Raw genomic sequence first — 23,446 nt, 5'->3', positions numbered from 1 at the left:
AGGTGCTAAAATAAGCAAGGAATATGATGTTGTCCCTTTCTTCTAGTGAAGGTTAGTCTAAAACGCAGATACAGATCCTTCTGGGATAATCTGTCTCTTTCCTGCCTTTCCTGGAGATTGGCAACAAGACAGCTATCACCTCATTCCATTATCTTACTTGAGAGGATTTAATTTCTGTGTTCCTCTGTCACCATTGCATCCTCTATAATTGTGAGTGATGCTTAAGTTTCCTTTGATCATTGCTCACCGTCAGGATATTTAACATGTGAAATTGTACACTTACACATTAAGTCGCTGGAATTTGATCACAGAATTGAATCGGTTTAATCTCTTTGACGAGCTGCATTTTAATACCTCAGTTTACACATTACAGCAAGTCTGTCAGAAGAATGATGATAGCAGGTTTAACCACCGTACGTAATCTGTCGTAGGGAATCAGTTCGAACTGTTAAAAGTTAATTGATCTGCACAAGCCATGAAGCATTTGGAAACTAGCTCACACCACTTCTGCGAACAACAAAGCCTTAGCCGATAAAATATTTACCAGGTGCTTTAAAAGCATTGTTCGACTCCTGTTGCTAACCTACTAACCTGTAAAAATAAGGTTTCAACCACTCCAGATGGCTTCCTGAAGGAAATGAATCATTGACGTGTTGAATAGGACAGGAGATGAATGGGATCTCTCTTAATCATGAACTTTAGCTGAACAGAAACCTCATTCAGTTAAATTTATGATGCAATGTAGTGCAGAAATGGCAAAAAAAAAAAAAATATCAGGGGTTTAGTTCTCAATTCTTTGTATCATCTGTTTTTGTAATATTGCAGATGCAATAGGAAGCCCACGCATATCTCTTACACCTCTCATTTTTTGCACATATGATAATTAATGTCTTACACTCCAAAAGCCAGACCCTGTCAGTGTTTAAGGGTTATAAACAATGATGCTACCGCCCTCTACTGTTTTTCTTTGCAACTGCCTTCACAACTGTGTTTATCACTGCCACACAAGTTCTTAACTTGGATTGCCTTGTGCCTAATTTTGGCCTGGGACACTGTCCTATCAAATGAAGCATCAGGTTCCCTTTTTACGACAGTGCATAAAAACATGGAATCAAATCACATATAGGCTAGTTTCAATATATCTGTGAACATCACTGCAGTCTTATTAATTCACTTTTGCCGACGTTCAAATTCTGAATTTTGAAGCATAGTGTCTTTGCTGTATGCCAGCATTTCTATTGGCTTTCTGTATAGCAATTGCTTTTTGGATTTATTGTTTTACTTTGTGTTCACTGTTAATTTATATTTCCTCCATTTCTGTATGATATTATGACCCGCCTTCATGGCACTACTCAAACATGTTTCAAATCCATTTGGATAGGAACTAGTATTCATTCACAAAACAGTATTTTTAATGCTAAAGCCTAACAATTTTGTAGATGCAGGAGCTCCATGGATTATATTATTACACTTACTTTGCCCTCTTGGAAAATTTTTTTTGATATTGTTTGGAGTTCAATGAAAGTGAATGGCATGTAGCCTACGCGACAAAAGAAGTCACATTTAGTTTAATCACAATGAAGTTTGATGCGCATAGCTGCTTAAACAGATTTTAATATGACATCCACACACTTGTTATCAAATTCACTTAAGATAATCGTTGCATTTCACATGCAACATGACAAGGTAATTATGTTTTGTTGTATAACTTATTAATCTTATCACTCAGTTATTCACAACTGGAAATTAATGACTTAAAATATCTTTCCACTCCAAACTTAATGTCTCAGTAAGAGGTTTTGCTGAAAAATTGGAGGTGATGGCTGTATTGTTATAGAGAAAAGTTTACTCTGGTTACATAATTTGCTATTATTTGCCATTCACAGCTTGTTTAAAAAGAAAGGGGATATTATGGTAGTATTATTCAGATTTCTGTTGTAGAATTTAAATTTTAAGACAATGTAACTGGGAAACAAGGCCTGATCTAAGAAACTATTTTTGGCTTTTGTATAAAGAAGGCTGTTGAAATGTGGGGGGGAAAAAAAAAAAAAAAAAACTTATGAGGAGAGAAAACATGAAAGCTCATTGATCGTTTTGGAGCATTTCTTTTGACATCCAGTTTGGTCTTTCAGCCTGTCCAGTGTTCCTCTGTCCGGCTCGGAGACGGTGGAAGAGCACAGAGAGCAGCTAAAGGTTTGGCTCCTACTTTCTTATCCGTATCTAAATCTTCGATTGTCAAAATCATCACATCCCACTACAGACTGAAACGTGTACATGCATTAAGATGCTGTGACAGTGAAGGGGAGGGAGGTAGGATTTTGGGGGGGACACTTGGAGCCTTTAGGCTAAAACCTGCCCTAAATTCCTGGCTTTGCTCCAGAAGCCACAGTTTGAAATGGTCCTACGTCTGACGGAACATGTTAAAAGCGTAAGACGTTACATAATCTTCCAGTGTAGCGTGTTACTGGTGAACCGAGCGTACTTACTATGGACTCGGCGGCTGCATGAAAGGAGGACTCTGTCTTGCGTGAGTGAACCATGCTCCATTTAAGTAATCTCTCACTCACCATCACTCCAGCTTCCATCCTCTCTTAGTGTGTCACTCTGCCCTCCTCCAAAGTCCTGCAGCTGATGTGCACTCATGGCTCTTGTGTCCTCACTCAGAATCAGTGATGGATTGTAGAGATGCAGAGGAAGGTTGAGAATGGGAAACAAATCGTATGATATAGACTAAAGTAGGGTGCAATAGTTTGTTTGGTTTGGAAAAGTTGAAAATAAGTGTGATGAAGGCATGAAGCCAGTGGTACTGCAGAGGCTGAATGATGAGCCACAGACAAGACAGGGATTCAGCACCACACAGAGTGGTAGTGTGTTAGCAGAAAAGTGTGGTTCCAGTTTGATGCAAGGCATCTCTTTATCCTTTTATCATCCCTGGGGGTTGCAGAGAACAGAATGGTGTGTTTATTACTAGTCAAAGAGTGGGTGGGATGAGCTATATGACAAGCCACTTAGGAGGTGTTTATTTTAGGAACAGCTCCTAGGAACTCTGTTTTTCCTTAACTTCATGTCTTGTGCTCTGCTTTATTTTGACTTTCTCCGGTCTGCTCTTATCTCAGCTTGTGGGTTTCTTCTTATCTAGAAATCTTTGATTTTTTTTTTTTTATCTTTGTACTGCAATTTGTTTTTTTTTCTTCATTTATACTCATATGCGTCTCCACATCTTCCCTCTCCCTTGCCGTCCCCTCCTCTCTGACCTCCTCTTCCTCCTCCTCCCCCTCCTCCTCCTCTCCTCTCCTCTCCTCTGGATTGTTCTCTCCGAGCAGCAGTTTGGTGAGGAGGAAGGGTCAGAGGTAGGTGCAGAAGCGGAGTTGGGCTGGCCTGCCAGGTCCATGGGCCTGACAGAGCAGCTGCAGACGCTGAGGAAAGCGCTCTACCTCAAGTATTCCCAGGAAGTGGCTGCTCTCAAGGACCAGCACAGCAGTGAGCTGAAGAGACTGAGAGAAGAGAGGGATCAGGACAGGAGAGGAGAGCAACGTCACGAGGAAGGACAAGACAAGGCAGCACTGACGAAGGTTGAGCAGGACCTCAACGGTATCAACGGGGCGGGACGCTCCATCGAGGGCCCCGGGGCAGGGGGCCAAGTCGTACTAGAGGAGAAACAACACTGGAAGAAGGTGGAGGAGGAGGTTGCTAAGGTGGGTAAAGATGCTGTGTAGGACTGATATTATACAGAACAGCTGTTAGCAATTTGCATTAAGTTGCATTCACATTATGGTTTCGTGCAAATTCGAATCACTTGTCTAATGAGAATCAGTGAAACTGGTAGTGGCAGAGCATTACATTATGAGTATGAATTGATTAAACTGATCTTTATTTATCTTGGAAAAAGTAAAAGAAAAAATTATGTTTCAATATAGACTTGGTCAGTACAGTTTCCTTTGATACAACTTGGGCATTATAATTAAGTAATGTTTTAGGATTGTTGTGTTAGATTCGTTTATTAATTCATTCTATTTTTAAGCAAAAGCAATATATTATGTGTTTCTGTTGCATCATCACATACAGTATTGATATATTTTTACTAATAAAGCCAATTATTAGTTTAATAACCAGTACTGGCTGTGTAGACTACTTATTAGCAACTAAAGCGATGTCCCACTCCAGTGATAACTGTGTAATACAATCCTGGAAGGGGCCAATTATCAAATCAGTGACAGCAGCGCTGAGGCAACTCCGATGAGCAGCAAGGTTGAAGGAATTTACTTAATATTGCTCTTTTTATCACAGCAGGATGGACAATTCTTTGCTTGGAGCATTCTCCTCTTATTGTTACCCAAAAAACTTTGATTTTTTTTTTTTTATAATAAAATAGTACTCTCGGATGTGTACGTACCAGGTTAAATCTTTGGCTCCAAATTTTCTGACAGGCCATCGTTCAGATGTCAGTGGAGTTCGCCCAGCAGACTGAGCTGGCCCGAATTAAAAAGTGTGCCTGCCAGACTACCTCATCCATGCAGACCCAGTCAGAGGCAGAAGTGGAAGTGGAAATGGAGGAGACAACCCCCACACCTTCTCTCACTATGAGCTTCTGGCCGGGGGAAGAGGAGAGGGAGAATTTGGAGAAGGAGCTCAGAGAGAGAACTGCTGAGGTCCTCAAGTTAAAGGAGCAGCTTCTGAAAACTCAATCAGAAGCTGAGCAGGTCAGTGCAGCTGGTTCACCTGTTACACCAGGATACAGCTGATGTGTTAAATGTGTTACAATCTGGTGAAATTTCATCCATTTCAAAGGAGACAATCTATTTCTGCTGCATCATTCGATTGCCAATGCATTGTGTTCTGATGCAGACATTGCAAGCATTTTATTCTTGCATACATTTATTACTAGAAATGCACCAGTATGATTTTATGAGATCAATACCAATATCTGGTGTCCTCCCATAACATCTAATACCAAGACAATACCGGTATGTATTCTTGTAAGCATGCCAGTGTTTCCCCTGTAATTCTAATACATCTGTGGTGCTTTTATTTGGACAGTAATTCTAATTTTGCCCCATAATTGTTGCTGATTGGGTCAAAGTTATGGTTAAAGTTGAGATACTAATACTTAAAATGTTTTTAATAATTACATAATAATTTCTTCTGAAGGATCCCAGCTATACTTACTTCAGCTTTAGATAACAGTAAGGTTAAATTGCAGTGTTTATTTTAACATCACATTTTCTGCAGATGCAAATCAGGTTCAGTTTTAGTCAATTGCAGTTTTAAAGTAACACAATTAATTAACACAGTTAAAAGGGACATAGTTCCAATTTTTACAATCAGCCAAATATCAACAGCAAAAATAATATTGGACCAATTCTGTTATTACTTTTAAAGCTGATATTAGCTAACTGTTTAAACTAAAACGTAAATTGTTTTGAATTTTTCTTGGGTAATTAATTTGATCTGTGAATCAAGGTGCCAAAGAAAATACTTGTTGAAATACTGCGATTGATAAAAAGCATTTTCATTCAGTGCTTTTCACTTCACTGCTTTTGACCAAGGGCATCCCTGTGGGAAAAAAAAAATTGCAGCATCATTTTTATTTAAGCCACAACATCAGTGTAGTATGAATAGAGTGTGATCTCGACCTTAGAATGCAAAACCAGCCTGTTGGCATTTCTAATTGATTTGTCTTATTTCAAAACCTTCAACCACAGGATTTCTTTGAATTAGCAAAACAACCATTACACCATGTCTCAGAAAAATGTATACTTAAAGACACACACTGATAAAAAGGACGTGTATTGACTTATTTTTTTCCAATAATTATACATGCCTCAATCAAAATCAATCAGCAAATAGTTTTCTCAGTTTCCCATAAAGATGAAAACATTTTGACATGGTTTGCAAAGAAAGCTGTTTAAGTTTCAGAAGCTTTTACATATAATTTCTCCTCCAGCTACTGTGCAGACAGTACTGTGCTGTGGATGGAGTCTTACATTTCCTCATGTGACTGTGATTCTTTGCAAAGGCACTCTCATGCCTTGCAGACCTAATCCCGTGGCCAGCTAGGCTTTTCACTAGACATTAATTGCATGATTAGGCATTACCAGCAGTGAGAACAGTGGCTGTCGGGTTCAGTGTTCTTCGTATGACGAATCGTTCTAACACACTCTTGGTAATGGTGTTTCGCTAATGTTACTTCATTAAAGCTCTTCTCAGTTGGTTCAAATGAATTTTAAAGATGTCAGAAAAAATTGTCTCTCAACCCTCTGCATGTCTGATAGAAGCTATTCACCCTTAATGTTAAGATAAATGAGTTTTTCAATCACAAGACGAATCTATCTGTCTGTCCACTGTGTTTGTTTGTGCCATGTCATTATTGAATATACAGGTGTTCTGTGTCTTTATTAAAGTGATTCCTTCTTTTTATGTTAGTGTTGATCCGGCTGAACAACTAAACAGGCTTTTTTATTCAGCCCATTATTGTGGAATAAATTTAAGTCAATTAAGTACACAAAGTAATATTAAAATTCAGCCTAGAAGTTTGATTTGTGTAAAATAATTTTGCTTTGGAGAAAATACTTCATGTTGTTGGCTGACGTCGGGAACATCAAGTGACATTCAGTGTTTGCTGTCATCGCTCTAAAGACATGATTCTTTTGACTGAAACTGGTACCAGTCTCTATTTATCTTTGGTCTCCACACACTGCAGTGTCTTTAGGAATGAATTGATATTCTGTCTGGAGAGGCAGGCTGCATTTCTGCCTCTTTCCCAAAAGGGGGAGTTGCCGTTGCCTCCTCCACCAGTGTCTTTGACTCAGGTGCACCTGTTGCCATAGCAGCACAAAGATACTAGTGTTTCTCTGGGCTCTAAGGGAGTTTGAAGTGTGTATGTGTGTGTTTGTTGTCTGTGTGCTTGTAAAAGAGTGGTGTGTCTGTGTGTCCCTTGCTGTGCCTCAGTTGAATCCACTTGTACAAATGGTCACACACGGAGCCACGCGGTCCCTTGCTGCCTTGTGTTTTCAGGATTTTTTTTTTTTTTTAAATTAAACTACGTGTTCAAATGACGGGGCTGCTGTCTGTTTTCTCTCTCCTGCCCGTCCAGGTGTTAAAGAAGGGAGACGAGGGGCAAAGAGTTGGGGAAGAGAAGGACCTAATGGGGCCAGACCGAAGCAAATTTTCATCACAAGATGAAGTGGACTCCAATTCAGATGTCTTGACTGAAAGGTAAAAACAGCAATTATATATTATCATTTGTCAATGAAAGGAATTCAAAAATAAGCTCTGTTTTTAAAAGGATAATATTAATATGTACAGCTATTGATTGAGTTGGCCGTTCATACTAACCGCATGTATCTTTGTTAGTGTTTTCACTGTTGAATGTTATGAAAATGTCGATAATGGTTTCTAGTTGCAGCCAAAGTTAGGCCTACATCTCTAATGTCGATATTTATAATTATTATTTATAAAAGTTGAAACAAATTTCTCCTGGGATTACTTCAAGCAGTCTCTTAAAGCAACATATATTTCTTCCATGAATAACACTGATATTATATGTAAGATGCTCTTCTCCTTAATTGTATTAAAGTTCTCAACCAGCTTTTCACGTCCCCTCCTCAGAAACGCCCTACGTAAAGCCAACGAGAGGCTTTGCCAGGTGCTGGTCGACATCCTGAAAACCACGGCGGCAGCAGAGGAGACCATGGGCCTCCACGTGGAGAGTCTGCGTGAGGCTTCCAGCGGAGGGCGGCAGGCTGTGCCACCCAACTCCGCCGCACAGCAAGCAGCCTGGCAGAGAGTTAGCTCAGAGTCCCTCAGACCATATGCTGCAGGCAAGTCACATCATTGTTCAGTAGAGAGTAACTGGTATGAAACACTAAACATCAATAACTTGCTCATGTCTCAGAATTTGATGTAATTTTCCGGAGTTACACCACAGAACAGACACAAAACCTACCAACTAGGACTATGTCTGCCGTCATGTGCTTGAAGCAGCACAGTGCCTCAATGTCTGGCTCTAAAACTACTATGCTTTTTATGTATCATACCATTTCAGTTGGACTGACATTAGCTATCCACATTGTGTCACCTGTCCTGATGGCCTTGTCTAATTTGCATGGTTCATTACTGTTGACAATGGTGACTCTGTGGTAACTAAAGACTAGAAAGTTTTAGGTCTTATACTAATCACTAAACTATAGTTTATACTGCATAGTGCCTTGACATTGACAAGGTTACTGCCATAAACTGTTTAATATCTCTCACACATTTTAGTTTTGGGAGAGGTTTTAAGGAAAGCCAAAAGACCTGTGTCAGAAGTTTTCCACCCTGCCAAGCCAAAACTGATTTTTGTGTACTGCATCAGATTAGTTTTTATAGACTGTTGATACTCAGTGTCACTGGAAAGTCAGGCTGCCACAAACCATCACAGAGAAGCAGGCAGGCAACAAATACTGTTGACCATATAGCAATCAATGATGATCAAAGACTGTGAACCCCTTGACGTCATGCATTTTGTTGTGCTACAAAAGGGATTTACTGGATGTTTTTTGACTTACAAATATCTCTATATATATATGATAGATAGATAAGTAGGTAGGTAGAGATATAGACATATATAAAATATAAAGCAAATTCTAGATATTTATAACTCAGTATGAAACTCAAAATGTAGCATGTTACCCTTGCTTCATTTTTAGCAGTAGCGTAGCTGGTTAGGTTCATAACATAAAGGGCCCTGGAGGAGTTGTGTGTGTGTGTGTGTGTGTGTGCGTCTGTGCGTGTGTGCGTGTGTGCGTGTGTCTGTCTGGGAGGGGGGAGTTTAATACACAAATGTGGCCAAATGCCCTGAATGCAAGAGACTAATATCTTTTACAAACTTATGCATTTTGATACGAAAAACTTTTTTAATTCAGTAGGGAATCATTCAAACAAAATGATGTCTTTAATGGGATAACAGTTTAAAACACTGATTGCAAAGATAAGTATTTTTTGAAAAGTATCTCACACTGTATGCCTGCTTTTCCATGTTGGGTTGCGTATGACTTCTTTTTTTTTTATGGAGTTCTGGACTCACTGTTGTTTTACATATCATGATGTTTGTTGTAAAGAAGAATGACCTTTAGTTTTAGGGTGATGACATTTTGTTAAGGTCACATGGCCAAGCACCTATCAGCATAACAGCCAAATTAAAACACCAAGGCTCGAGAAAAGACTGAATATGTAAAATTGAAAATATGAAGGAACCATGTATAATGCAACCAGTATAAAAACTTGACCTGCCTCTACATTTCAAAAGACCCACTGCTCTAGCTACTATTTCGACATGTCCGCATTGTCTTAATATGGAAGTGCTATAATTTAATCAGAACTGTAATCCAGAATATTTTTGACTTCCACTGCCACTTTTCATAGTGACTGTCCTGTGAGAATGTGAATATACAGGTCACATGGCTAGATAGCTGAATGAGAATGGGGTCATGTAAACTGACTTTAGGGCACAGTTTGATGAGATTAATGTTCGCATTTAAACCTGATGATGACCCCGACCTACACCCTAACCATATGAACGCATTTCTAGCATTGCTTGGAATCTTGTTAATTATCTTCTGACATATGAACAAAAGCCAAAGGCGGAGTGCAATTGTGACTAGCATAGTGCCTTATGCCAACTTTCTGTTTCTATAGGTTGAAAGAGCAGTGTTTTTTTTTTTTTTTTCACATGAGAGTTGTGTGTTCAAAGAGTTCTGGTTAAATTGATTTTTCTGCTTAACACCGTACAAGCAACATTTCACCTTTTTGCATTTGATTATTTCAAATGCAAAAAAGTTAGTGTGCTTGTGAGTGTATTATATGAATAAAATATTCCTGCTGTCTTTCCCTGCACAGGAAGTTGCCAGGGCAGTGAGGCTGGCACAGATGTGAGTGAGTGGTCCAGGGAGACAGAGGCCGATGAGGGCCTGGACATGTCTCAGCAGATGATGGACAGCCTGCTGCTGGGGGTGGAGACACAGCTGCAGAATGAGGAGTATCTAATGGGCATCAGCTGCCGCCTTCAGGCGGCTTTGGAGAGGATGTTGATGGCCATCACTGAGACCAACAACCAGGTAGGGACCAAATGGGGTCAGCTGAACTTCTGGGGTCTGTGCACAATCTCTCTTTCAACTTTCCCCTCCCAGTCACAGCACTGAAAAGGTTGGCTAACACTCTTGTCATTTCCTTGTCTTACCGCATATTTCACCTCCTGCTAGTTTTTCTCAGAAAATGTCAAACCTAACAAGGTAAACTATGCTGATATTTTATTGTTGCCAATTATCAGTAAACAACTAATCATGCTCTACTTAAAAATTGGATTTTAGGTGAGTTATGATGCAAGATATTTTTATACTCATTTGCTAAATAACAGTGGTCTCCAAACAGACTGAGGCATGGTGCCTGCTACTTATAATTACTTAATTAATCTATTTTTTTTTTTTTTGATTAATCATTTCATTAATCATTTTGATATTTTATCAAATGTCAAAATAATGGTAAATGTTCATTATAAATGACCAGTTTTCATTTTATAATGTTATGAAATGGAGAAAACCAAGCAAACAGCACCATTTGTAAAACTGTCCTAGCAAATGTTCTTTATTTTTACTTGACTGAATGACTAAAATCATTATTTGATTATCAAATTTATAATCAGTTAATATTCTGTCATTTGACTTATCAATTAACCGGCTAATTGTTTCAGAACTAGTTAGGCCTGAATATTCTTCACACAAAGTCCTGTGGTGTTTCTACACAAGTGTGTTTGTGCCTGGAAGTTACCAGTGAACGGAAAAATCTAGCGACACATGTAGCAGCTTTGTTTAAACATTTAAACGCCCACACAAAACATTGCCAACCCCCTATAGCTTTCTAAGTCTGTTCATGGAGGCATAATGGGGATGAGACTGCAGAATTTGGCTTGCAACAAAGTTGGCCTGTCTAGAATTCACACACAAAAGAGCTGTCTCATTCCCAGTGGTTGCCTATAGATACAAGCTGTATTTACATGGGGCTTTTGTCTGTCCAGCCAGCCAATCCTAATCCAGTTGGGCAGAACAACGCCACCCCCCTCAGGGTGTCCACGTAGTATGGCTTCTGTGTCCAATGACAGGCCAGAGACAGGGGAGGCCTGCTTTAACCAGGCCACTGAATGAATTACTGTAACCACTGCACAGCACATCTTCCCCTGGGCTCACAATCAAGCATTACTCACGCTGAAATGGGTTTTATCTTGGTTATCTAAAAATAGCGTAAACTCAATTTCAGGCCAAGCACAAGAGATGCTCCAGCATCTATTAAAATTGCTGAGTGGATGTTTGTTGCATGTGACATATGAAAACACGGTTGAATCTTATTCTATTTCTTGCATATTTGGGTTTTTAATGATACACACCAACATCTTATTGTATTTATCAGTGTACTCCACATCCTATATGCCCTTTCCTTGAGCATGTGAGACTCATGGTTATCCCTTAAAACGTATTTGCTTTGGATAATAGAGCATGAAATATTTAATGAAATGAAATGATTAATAAAATGAAATTGTTATGTACCATAATTCATATACCCTACCCTGCCTATTTTCATACCACAGTGTCACATGTCACAGCCTTATGTGAGGGAATTTTGATTACATCTCAACACGTGCTAAAAATACAACATGAACATAATGAAAGAAGGAAGATAAGCATTCTATATGTAGCCTGACTTTACTATAACATATTTACATACAGGTTTACATTGACAATTAACAATAAACATTACACATTTTTTTTTAATGAGGGCACTACACGCTATGTGCTATGCCATGTATATCTCTCCCTACTACACAGTTACAATGCAATAAACTTGCAATCAACAAATCCTCTAATGGTTAGTGAAATGATTTTCCTGCCCCTGTCGATGCAGTGTGCATTAGTCTTGTCAGGGAGCAGTGCTAGATCACTGTGTCTTGCCTGTAAAACAGCCTTGTGAATAGACATTACTGTAATGACTGGGTCAGGAATGTTAAGTGTCCTTTGTTGCCCTGGTGTTGTAAATTATTTGCCTGGGGAAGGTGTTTGCTCAATAACCTGCCATTATCAGTCAGTAAGACGGGGAAATCGTTCATGTGCGGTAAGTTTGATGGTTGGCATGCGAGACAAGAGGAGGCACCGCGAGGAAGCATGTTGGAATGCCTTAATCAGGTCTTTTGCGCCTAACATAGAAAGTGGATCCGGTCTGACAAGCTCTCGTGAAAAGGGTGTGTGTTATGTGTGGTTATGTGTGTGTGTGTGAGAGAGAGGGAGTGTATTATCTATTTGCAAACCTACCTGGCTCACTGGCCTCAAGGGTTGAAGCCACACCTGCGTCCCTCCCACTTTTGCTGAACACAATCCTGCTCAATTCGATTAGTACAGGAAGTCAGGGAGAAATTCAGGCGTCTGAGCTGGAAAAGAAAACCCCGCAACTCTGGGATTTAATGTTTTTGAGTATGTGCAGAGGCAGTGAGTGAGTGCAACAGAATGACAGGAAGTTGCCCAAGGTAAGGAAAGTGAGAGAGGGTGAAAAAGAGAGGAGAATAGTAAAATATAGGACACTTTGATGGTTAAAAGAAGAGAGTGCTGGAATGAGTAAGAGTAATTTTATGTTATGGGCAAGGAGCAAGCGCACTTTGAAGAGACACTGACAGCAAACCTGGAAGTACGTGAAAAGGAGTGAGGAGAAACCTGGAGCCGGCTGCTGTCATTTCACCCTTGGTTGGCTGCCTGCTTGGACAAAACAATTAAGGGGGGCCCCTGGGAGGCTTCCCTGCAGGTCATGGTTGCTACGGTGGCACAGCATTGTTAGTGAACCTCCAGAGAGAGAGAGAGAGAGAGAGAGAGAGTGGGGGAGAGTGAATGAGTGAGCTAGAGCAGACGTGGGGGTGTGAGCTCCACTGAGAGGCATGTTGTGTTGCTGTGTTCAGAAAGAACAAGGTCACAAACTGCACTGCAAGAGAGCAAGAGATCTTCAGAGAGAACAGCAAGAGAAGAAATGTTTGCCTTTTTGTTTACTCACCTCCCTCGATCATGCTCAAGAATGCCCTTCAAGCCGAATTTAATTTCCACCTGCTGCCGAGGATGACATTTTTTTGGGAGCGCACTTTCTCCTTTCCTCCACAAGCCATAAAACTTCTCACGGATGTCAGATGGTTTCTCGGCTCAATATTTACCCGGGACTTGTTCTACCTCTGCCAGGCAGCATGTGATAGAGATGACGTGAATTTCGCTGTCTCCAAATGTTGTTTACTCTAGCTGTGCGCACGGCAAACACGTAGAAACTGTTGCTTGGAGCTACCCACACAGCGTTGCTCACTGCTTTTTTTTTTTCCCATTGGAGCTTGTTGTCATTTGCCGTTGGATGCCTCGATCAATTCAGCCTCAGCCGTGATGGCAGATGGAAGCTCCTTTTGATGACTCAGGAAAAGAAACTCTGCCATAAGGAAACGAGTTGGGCAGTTGATCCCGGTATCATCCTTTACCATGGATTCCTACCGTTCCTATTGGAATTCCAGCTTGCAGAGCAGCCTGTGGGTGGAAGGGGAAGACCAGGATGTGTACGAGGTGGAATCTCGTGTGCCCCTTCCCCGACCGTTTCCCTTCTGCACCACCTTAAATGAGAAAAACGCCGTTGTGGTACAGACTCAGATCTCGCATGTCAACCACAGGGCCAACGGTCACCTTCTTAAGGTCATCTCCAAAATCTCCCTGCCCACTCCTCCTTACACAGTAAGTTCATGCTTGGCTGACCACAGCTCTGTCGTGTTGGGCACAAATTAACTTACAGCTATGGCTAGCCAAATAGATGGAATGTTTTTTAATTGATTTTTGGGGTGTTTCAAATCTCTTTTTCCACATTACAATGCTGTATATCAGATGGATTGTGGGCATTGTCAGTTGTTTGGTATTTCACCAGTACAGGTCTACACCGCCTGTGTATAGTCTAGGTCCATACATGTATGTGCTATATATGCTTTAAAATATAGTTTTCTACATAGATGTTCAGCGTCTCTTCTTTGGATCATCCGTACCATAAAGTGAAAGATTATTTGACGTTTGGATGTCAGGGTCATGTTACCATTTCCTGGTTGCCTGTATGATACGCTGTAACCTTTGGTCAGGGAGATATGGAAATCTTCTTTCTAGGTACTTGTGGTATGAATGCCTAGATGAACTCCATGAGCGCTTTATTGCATTACGACAACGTCACATCAGTTCCACGAGAACAAGCTGCCTGCTGTCACCTGACAACAGTGCTGTAACAGAAATGTATTATCAGCATCTCAGTATTTCAGCCCATATTTGAATGCCATTTCTACTCCGCCTCATTTTGCTAATCTTTTACAAGCTCCCATCACTTATCATTTATAAAACAAGTGTACATAAGTTGGAATTATGCTTTGGTGGTATAGAATTGGATAGAATAGCATTCACCTTACCAGTATCCACAGTAATGTATATACATATAAAACACCAAGAGAGGTGCTTCAGTTTGCCTTCGTAGAGTAGAATAATTGATGCTGTTCTCAGTGGGTCAGTTGATTAACTATAACTCAAAACTTTTTTTTCTTGCGTCAGTAATGCATCATGATGCTATAAACCTTTTTAATGGATTATATGAAATGGCATTGGACTCAAATCTTCTTGGTAATAACTCTGTGAATATCTGTTGGAAAGCTTGCAATAGTGAACAAACTTTGATTTCCCTTGCCTTTCTTCTGTGCCCTAAAGGTGAATCAAGTGCAGCTTTATTCTTCTGTATTACCCCTGGCTTTTAGCAAACATTATACAAGATTTAGTTCACCAGCGGCTGATTCCACATAACAAAGTCATTTGAATCTGACAAAAAAATGTTCAAGGCAAAGGTTTATATTATTATATTCATTTCAGAGATGATTTGATACCGGAATCGATTCTCCTCCTAACATCCTCCGTCTCACACCTGCTGATCTCTGTGCCCTCTCAGCTTGAACATGCCCGGGTGACCCAGACTGAGCTGATGCGGGAATCCTTCCGCCACAACCAGGAGATGGGGGAACTGCTGCAGAAGCAGGAGGAGCTGCAGGAGAGGTTAGCTGAGGAGGGTCGGGCTCGGGAGCAGCTGGCTCTGGAACTTCACCGAGCCGAGGGTGAGTGTTTCTGCATAATGTTTTTTTTTTTTGTTTTTTTTTTTTTAAATCATGTAAAATCTGTTCTGAAAATGTCTGCTCGTACTACCTAGAAATTAGGCGGTTTGACTTGACTTCAGTGAGTTTCTCTGACATGCCGCTTGATTTGTGTTATTTTAATTAATACTGATTTTGATGAATGTCAGGAAGTCCTCACAGCACCAGCACATCTTTTTCTTACTTTCTTCCATAATTGGAGGAATTGCATAACTGAATGTTCATGATTTGCCCTCAGTCAGTGACACAAACCTTAATTGATGATCTGTTTTTTAAAGTGTGTCTGTGTGTCAAGGTGATAACATAGAAGAGAAAACACCGCAGCAAAAAAGGCACATGGAAGTACAGGGAGAGTGTGTGTTTGGGGGATGGGGTTGTTAAGGGGAGTGATGGGATCAGCTGTTTGCAAGGGAGAGTGGATGAGTGTGAGTGCATCTGTGGTGGAAGACAACAAATGCAACAACAAATGTTTTTTGTTTTTGTTTTTTGAGTCTGTTTCTGTTTTTGTGTTTAAGCATCTTAGTAGGTGTGAACTTTACTGACAATCAGAGTGTGAGGTTTTGTAGTTGCAGATGTTCTCCATGGATTTGAAGGTGTTTTTGTAAGAACTGGGGAACACCTTAAAGCCGTTAAACCTCAGAGTCAATGTAATGGCAGTGTGATGGTGGCTGATTTTGCCCCTTTTAGCACAGTTTAGGGATCTTGGCAGATTTTGTTGGGAGTGGCTAAATCTGATGTCCCATCCATGTCAAAGACAGCTGGTCAAATAGAGGTGACTGGCACAACCACATCCGTTTTCACGCAAGCCAAACACAGTCCACTAGATTTTGTTTTGGTTTCTCACACAACTTAACGAGCTTTAAATACAGCAATCTTTTCTTTTGGTCTAAGAGACACTGAGTCGTTGGACATACTGAACGATGGTAGGTTTATAGCCAGTTCTGCTCACAGTAGGATTATTTTTCTTGAAGTATCCTGGTATGATGTTTGTTTTCTTCCTGCAATATGATAGGGGTGTTGAAGCATGTCAAATATTTGCTGTCATAAAGAAAGGTTAATCACTTGTCATCTGTTGCTTTACAAAGTAATCCATTTAAAAAAAACAACAAAAAAAGAATAATGTTATTGTGAATATCTGCTAAATTCTACACTGTGAACACTAGGTCTGAACGATATATTGATATTATATCGATAAGAGATTAGTTTGCTAGATTGTGATATGGCAAGTGTGTTGTCTTTTACTGAGTTTAAATGCTGCGTTACAGAAAAGGGATGCAATTTTATGAAGTTCTTAGACTGTTGTAGCTTTTCTATTATTGGCCTCCTCATGCTTGGTCATCATATTTACATTACTAATAATCATTTATGGAAAATCTCTTGTGTGTACCAATAATCATCCATTCAGTATTGTCACAAGAATAATATCAGCCTCCTTGGTCGAAGATAATGTGATGTTTGATTTTATCATATCTCCCAGCCCTAGTGGACACGCCAGTCATCTATAAAAGTAAAATTGTGTTTACATTAATCAGTGTTACATAATTCACATGCTGCATCTGGGCATGTTACATATTGTGTTTGACATCTCCCATGCTAGTGAGTCAGTGCCACTGAGGACAGAAATGATTCTCCTTTTGTCTGGATGACCCACAGATAATAGCTCAGGGTGCGGCTGTTTAAAACTGGTTTTGAATTAACTAAAGAGACGGCTCACCCTGGAAGAAGATCCTCCTCAATGACTGACAGAAACTATTAGATGTCACTGAAAACACTAAAGAGTAAGGCAAGTCTGCTTGTATCATGTTAGAAGTGGAGAAGAAGAAAACACTAGAGGCCAAGATGCATGACTAAGTGGTCGATAATGCCCTCATCCTGTGTGGACATGTGAATTCTTTAGCTGTGTTTTGTTGAATTAAATTCACTGTTGAATAGGCTTCACAAGTTAAGAACTCCTCATAGACTTGTTTACTGAGGGGTTTGCCAGCAAACATGAGTGTGTGTTTTGTAACTTTGTGCCAGGCTTTTTACCACAGATGGCTAACATTATGTTTAGGAATCATCAGACCTCTTCTTTTCTGACATCGAGACAAAACACCTTTTGAGATTTGAAAAATTGGTCAGGATCCCCTTTGATTAATTGAGGAGTCAACTCCCAGTACCTGCTGCTGTGTTTTCTTACCTCTCCGGCCTAGATAATCCCCATGATCCAAATGATATAAGGGCTAAAATCTACCTAATTTCATTAGGAATTCCCTGACTTTTACTATTTTCAATGAAATAGGTTGAAGGACTGTGGTTGCACCTTTGATGTAAGAGATCTCAGATCCAAAGAAATCTTTGTAAAAGGTACTTAAGAACTTGGGGCAAAATAAATACAGTTACTTTATACATGTAATGTTCTTAGATTATCAATGTTATCTGGCCGAAATAATGTGCAGTTTGTGTGTGAACGATGCATACACGCAACACTGTGGTTGTTTGGTCAATGGTAGTGGATTGGGGCAGATTGTGGTGGGGGAAAAAGGTTAATGAATTCCACCCGAGAGGTGCTGGAACCATGATGGAGATGTCAGAGTGATGTTTGACGTTGACATTGTCACTGTCATATAGCCTTTGTCGGAGTTGAGGAGCTGTCAGCCTCCAATGTGAGTTGCCCTGAGGACTTGCTGTCACTACAAACATTCAGACATCTTAACCCAGATATCAGTGTTGTCAAAAAAAAAAAAAAAACACACACACACACACACACACACACACACACACACACACGATGACATAATGTTACCTGGATAGGCTTTCCTTTTTTGCTGATACTGTATATTAGAAGTACAATTCCAGGTTAGGATTACAAAATGAAAGGGTTGCCAAAGTTCACAAAGCATCTGAATCAAAATAATTCAAATGACAGCCACATTTTGAGAAGTGAAGAATGGTAAAGACAGCAGACAAAAGAAACCGTCTTAATGAAACTGTAACAGCAATCTTCCCATGTCTTCCCACCAGAGCTCAATAGAGCAGTCTTCCTCAACATAATGTAGAGTCTTTCCTGTTTGTAATTATTTGTGTATGATGAACAGCATACAGTGCACTCGAGGCTAACATGATCTACTATATACCCCAGGTTATTTTCAACATTTGCCACACATTATTGAAAATAGATGGCATTTCCCTTTTAAATGCATGTAGCAAATAATCCTATTGATGTAGGAAATGAGAATTTTTTGATATTGTTAAAAAGAATATTGGATTTTTTTGTTGAACAGTCCATTCCATCGATGTATTTCACTGAAATCCACACACTTTTTTTTTTTTTTTTTAGACTTTTCTGTGTACACTTTTCCTACAATTTGCATTACAGCTTTGCAAATACAGTCCTTACAAAAATATTTATTCAAAAGGCAGCCCAGTGGCTTACCGTGCAGAGCATGTTCCATGTAATCCTTATATTTATGTTTAAGCTGTTAAGTAAAGTCGAATTGTAAATACGTTCACAAGAGAGCTCTATGTAGTTTGTGCGTTTTGCTTTTTTAGCTGCTCATCATGCGCATCAGATAGATGTGTGTATGATGGTAGCGTCCCTCCTTAGGCAAACTTTTAACACAGCTGTGGTTCCTGGTCTGGTGTGTGAGAATGAACTTTCTCCTCACAACAGAGGTGACATTTAGATAGACAGATAGATTCTTTTTATTGTTATTGCACAGAGTACAGCAAAATTGAATAGCAGTCCTTCTGACAATGCATTCATACATAACTAAACTAGTAGAAAATAGTTAAACTAAAAGAGTTAAACTGAACCAAACTACTTGAGATGCCAGGTATATAAATAAAATATATTAATTATATGCATTTGTTGTAACCTATAACACAAGATATAAAACAATACGACAAAAAACAGAAATGTTATTAGCACCTGAGATATTGTGCACCTCAGGGGAATCGCAGTGACCCCTATATACAAGTAGCCCAGTTAGGAATATATACATACAAAGGTGCAGTTGGAATCTAAGAATATGATAAAATAAGATAAAAATCGGATATATTTTTTTTTTTACTCTTTTACTATCAAAGACATTTGACTTTCTCTCCCCTTCTGTCTCTGTCTCCATTTTTGAAATTGCATGCAGAGAGCCCATTGAGTCGATAATCACTGCACATAGGTAGAATCAAGCAGCACCAAGATGGGGAGTGCATATTTTTGGTAGTACTTCAGAATTGTAGTGTTGAAGGAAATGCACACATACATGCAAACGAGCTCTTCTGTTTTTGACATTGCTCATCAGAAAATGCTTTTATCAAGCTCAGGCCATCCCGGCAGGTGCAGGGTACAGCCGACTGTCTAATTTAATGCCAGCTAGTATTCCAAGTTAGAGGTACAGTAAATGAGTAAAAGCATTTTCACCAGAGGTTACTCTTTTTATGTATGCACAGTCCTTCCCTGCGTCTGTGACCTCAGTGCTGCCCTGCTGCATAATGCTTGCTGACCTGTGATAAAATACGTAATAATAGCTCATTTCACTGTGCTGGCATCTCAGTCTTGTTCACCTCGTCAAGCAAAATGGGTCAGACATGCCCCCTTGTGTTTTTCCATTTATCTGTGTGCACGTTTGTTTGTTTCTATGTATGCTTCTGTTTGCTTTGTGTTTGTGTGCTGTAACCTTGGATTTTGTGTCCCACTGTTTCAGTGCTCATTCATCTGGATGTCTGCCGTGTGTGTGTGTGTGTTAGTGTGTGTGTGTGCCGCTGAAACTAAAAGAGCAGCTTTAAAGAAATCCCTTCATGTTTTTGTTGAGCGTTTGCGAGTATGGGCGTGTAATGAAGATGCACAGACCAGAGAAAGGAATACTGAGATGTTGGATGCTAGTAGTTATGAGTTTCTATTTCAGCAGCCTTGTTTATCCGTCCCTCTCCTCTCTGTTTGGCCACCTTAAGGTCTGATCGATGGTTACACGGGTGAACGGGCTGCTCTGGAGGAGAAGGTGCGTCAGAAGGAAGAGCTCCAGCTGAGCCTTGAGCAAGAGTTGCAGGTGAGGCACTCCTACAGAGGGAAAAAAGCCACTGATTTCTTGAGACAAAGGAAATTAAGTTTGTCTGGAGTCCCACACAGTTAATTAGATTTAAATTAGATTTAGATTTGAGAGTGGAGAACATTTGTGACTCGGGTTTAACAATCCTAATCCTGTTAAAATTTTGGCTCTTTTTTCTGGGACCATCTTTTGGCTCTTTTTTAGTAAGAGAAGAAGAAAAAAAATGTGTACAGACTACAGACATATATTGCATCAGCAATCTAAGAATGATATAGTGTTTTGTTAATCTTAATTAATCTCACATTAATTCCATGTATCCGATCTGTAGCTATTTTTGACCACACATTTTTAATTACCGTCATTTTCATCCAGGCTCTGATTAAATATGATTGCTCTGTGCAGGTGACAAGTAGCCGGCTACACGAGTTGGAGCAGGAGAGGATGCAGATGCAACAGGAGCGGGAGCTGCTGTCTCGGCAACAGGATGCCATGAGGGAGCACGCCGGGCCCCGTGAGCTTCGTATGTATCCCAGAATTTCCTTGAAGAATATAAATGCAAAAGACATAGATTTAAAAAAAAAAAAAAAAATTCCAAGTGAGTTATTAAAGGATTTATTCATATTTTATCTTTTTTTCTCAAACCTCCCTCAGAGGAGCCTAGATAACAATGAACAAATAGTTTTTGGTCTAAATCTGTTTAAATATTGTCTTCCATATATTTGTAAAGCTTAAAGCAGTGCTCTCCCTGAAATGTGAGGACTGGAGGGTTTAATCCAACCTGGCCTGAACCTTACATTCACTTAAAATCTCCAGGATTGGAACTTTGAACCTGTCACATCTATGAACATCACAGTGATCCCAGGCACAAAAATACAGTTTAGACAAGAACAGAAATCTGCCCCTACTTTTACCTGACGGTTTCAGTAGTATTGCATCACGATCAATGATTTTGCCCTCTTGTGGTTCACTTTACAGAGGTGCAGAACTACAGAATAAGACACTGTTTGTTATTTGTTCCACAAATTACAGGATAGACCTAACATCCATGCCACAGTTACTGTCATTGTATCCTGTCTTTTCAAGTTTGTTTATTGGCTGTTGTAAATTCTTAGGTTTAGGTGTACTGAAGTTTCTGGGAAAGGATTACTACTGTGGTTTAAATGCACGTGGGTGTCCGACAGACGTCTCCATAACTGCTATGTAATATATAACTGACTTTGTTCTTATGACCTACAGTAAACACAAGACATAAAAAAATGGACACAATAGTTTCGTAGCATTCTTCTGCAGCAAAAAAGGAGATCAGAGGCCAAATAAATCTTAAGATGAGAGATGTCTTGGAAGTGTTGCTCTTGAAACATAAAACTTTTCTCTATCAGCTATTTTTGCACCATACCCCCTGTATTATGAAGAAGGTATCCCATAAGTACGTTCTCTGATGACATGGTAAGTTTTCTGTGTCTGACGGTGTAAACCAAAGAGGGTCTTTTTCAGGAACTCTTTTCATTTGCCTTCACAGCCTTGGCTTCTCCATCCACACAGCTTTAACCTAATACTGTGACGACAGAAAAGCACTCTCATCCTGTCTCCACCTTTTTCTATCCTCTCTCTCAGAGTTTTCCTGTTCATGACCAAAACAAGAGCATGTTAAATCCCTCTGCTTTCTTATTCTCCTGTAGGCCTAGTTGAAGCTGCAGTGGTTGCAGCACCTGAAGCAGGTGTGTCCACTTTGAGCATGGCTCAGTCGTATCTATGTACCTTGATTGTCTAGCCAAGTGAAAACTAAAACTAATCCAGCAACTCACCAATAAAGCTTGGAGCTTGCTTGCATTGGGCTCACAAACTCACTCAGTTTAATCACTAACTGTTGCTTCAGCTTTTCATTTTGATTGATTTTTCTTTGTTCTGGATTGTCACTTTGATGTCTTTGGGTCAATGTTGGCACTCATTTTTAGCATGATGAAATGCAGATAATCTTCAGACACATTTAACCAGTATCTCCTAATTGTCAATCATCTTTGCTCCAAATTTAGGTATCGCTGTGTAACAATTTTCTTGTACGTAGATTAGATATGCAACTATTGTGCTAACACAGTTCTGTTGAGCGAGATGATTGGCTCAGGAATTCCCTCTCCCTTGCTTGTCAATGCTTATGGGGCATGGATATTGCAATGTCTGGACTGTGTACGTCTTTGATCTGTCATTTGCACTCTCTCACCTTGTTACTTTTGCACTAATCCAGCGGGGTTTGATTTTTGGTGACTCGATGTGGGTTGGTTCACTGGTGGCAACAGATGGGCAAGGGCGATCATGTTTGGGGCTGTGACATTGGAAAGGTGACTGAGATGTTGGAAAGGTCTGAGGTTAACCATTTGAAAGGTGCCATGTAAAAAAACAAAACAAAAAAAAAAACAACGTATAATTATTATCATCATTATTACTATTATTATCATTATTATTATTATTATTATTTACCCAAATGGAAAGTTGTAGAAGCAACCATAGAGAGCACATAGAATTTCTTCAATAACAAGATGTTAGAAGAAAAAGGTGTTATTCTTTTAAGAATGCAGTATTTCATGGGAGAGTGTTTCACCATGACACCATGCAACGTTTCCATAAAATTACATTACAAGATCTCAAACAAGACATACAACTTTTCAAATGCCTAATCTGAGCATCCTTTCTATTTTCCAAAACAACCCTGAATTATAACTAACGGAAGTCAGCTGCGATTACGCTTCTGGCCGGGCAGTAACACCCTTCTTCTCTTCCTCCTGCCTTCATCGTTTTCTGTAGACCTCCTGGAGGAGACAGAAAAGCTGATGAAAGAGAAGGTGGAGGTCCAGCGTCAGGCAGAGAAGGAGAATGCAGACCTCCTGAAGCAGGTGAAGCTCCTGGAGGTGGAGCTGGAGGAGCAGGTGAACAAGGTGATTGAACTGGAGCAAGCTCAGAGGACTGAGAGTGGAGACCTCAGACAACAGATCCAAGCTCTGGAGAAACAGCTGGAGAAGAACAGGAGATTCCTCGATGTAAGTTGGGACACGCAGTGTTGGAAGAAGGACTGCTGGATGGATCTGAGCCCTGCAGTTTGTTTGAGTTTTCTTTTACTGACTGAGAATTGAATATTTTCTAATTGCAATAGGAGTTGTTTTTTTTTTTTCTCTTTTAAGCTCTTTCAAACATAAAGAGAATTACTACACCTTGCATTATC

At 39.9% G+C, this 23,446-nt stretch overlaps 1 protein-coding gene across 4 annotated transcripts in view; it reads left to right on the top strand.

The window, feature by feature from the left end:
* akap9 (A kinase (PRKA) anchor protein 9) overlaps positions 1 to 23,446 on the top strand; it is a 75,771-nt gene that overhangs the window by 29,712 nt on the left and 22,613 nt on the right. For 3 of the 4 annotated variants that reach the window (XM_030063613.1, XM_030063614.1, XM_030063610.1), the window contains 11 exons: positions 2,133 to 2,193; positions 3,324 to 3,695; positions 4,428 to 4,700; positions 7,094 to 7,215; positions 7,609 to 7,820; positions 9,877 to 10,094; positions 15,010 to 15,172; positions 20,138 to 20,232; positions 20,635 to 20,752; positions 21,912 to 21,950; positions 23,032 to 23,264. In XM_030063613.1, coding sequence (XP_029919473.1) covers positions 2,133 to 2,193; positions 3,324 to 3,695; positions 4,428 to 4,700; positions 7,094 to 7,215; positions 7,609 to 7,820; positions 9,877 to 10,094; positions 15,010 to 15,172; positions 20,138 to 20,232; positions 20,635 to 20,752; positions 21,912 to 21,950; positions 23,032 to 23,264 — 1,906 coding nt within the window. The remainder of the gene's footprint in view (positions 1 to 2,132; positions 2,194 to 3,323; positions 3,696 to 4,427; positions 4,701 to 7,093; positions 7,216 to 7,608; positions 7,821 to 9,876; positions 10,095 to 15,009; positions 15,173 to 20,137; positions 20,233 to 20,634; positions 20,753 to 21,911; positions 21,951 to 23,031; positions 23,265 to 23,446) is intronic. The other variant, XM_030063611.1, reaches the window with a different exon arrangement.

The sequence above is a fragment of the Myripristis murdjan genome, chromosome 11 (assembly GCF_902150065.1).
Source record: "Myripristis murdjan chromosome 11, fMyrMur1.1, whole genome shotgun sequence".
Taxonomy (NCBI): Eukaryota; Metazoa; Chordata; class Actinopteri; order Holocentriformes; family Holocentridae; genus Myripristis; species Myripristis murdjan.
This window is presented reverse-complemented; position numbering and strand designations above follow the sequence as displayed.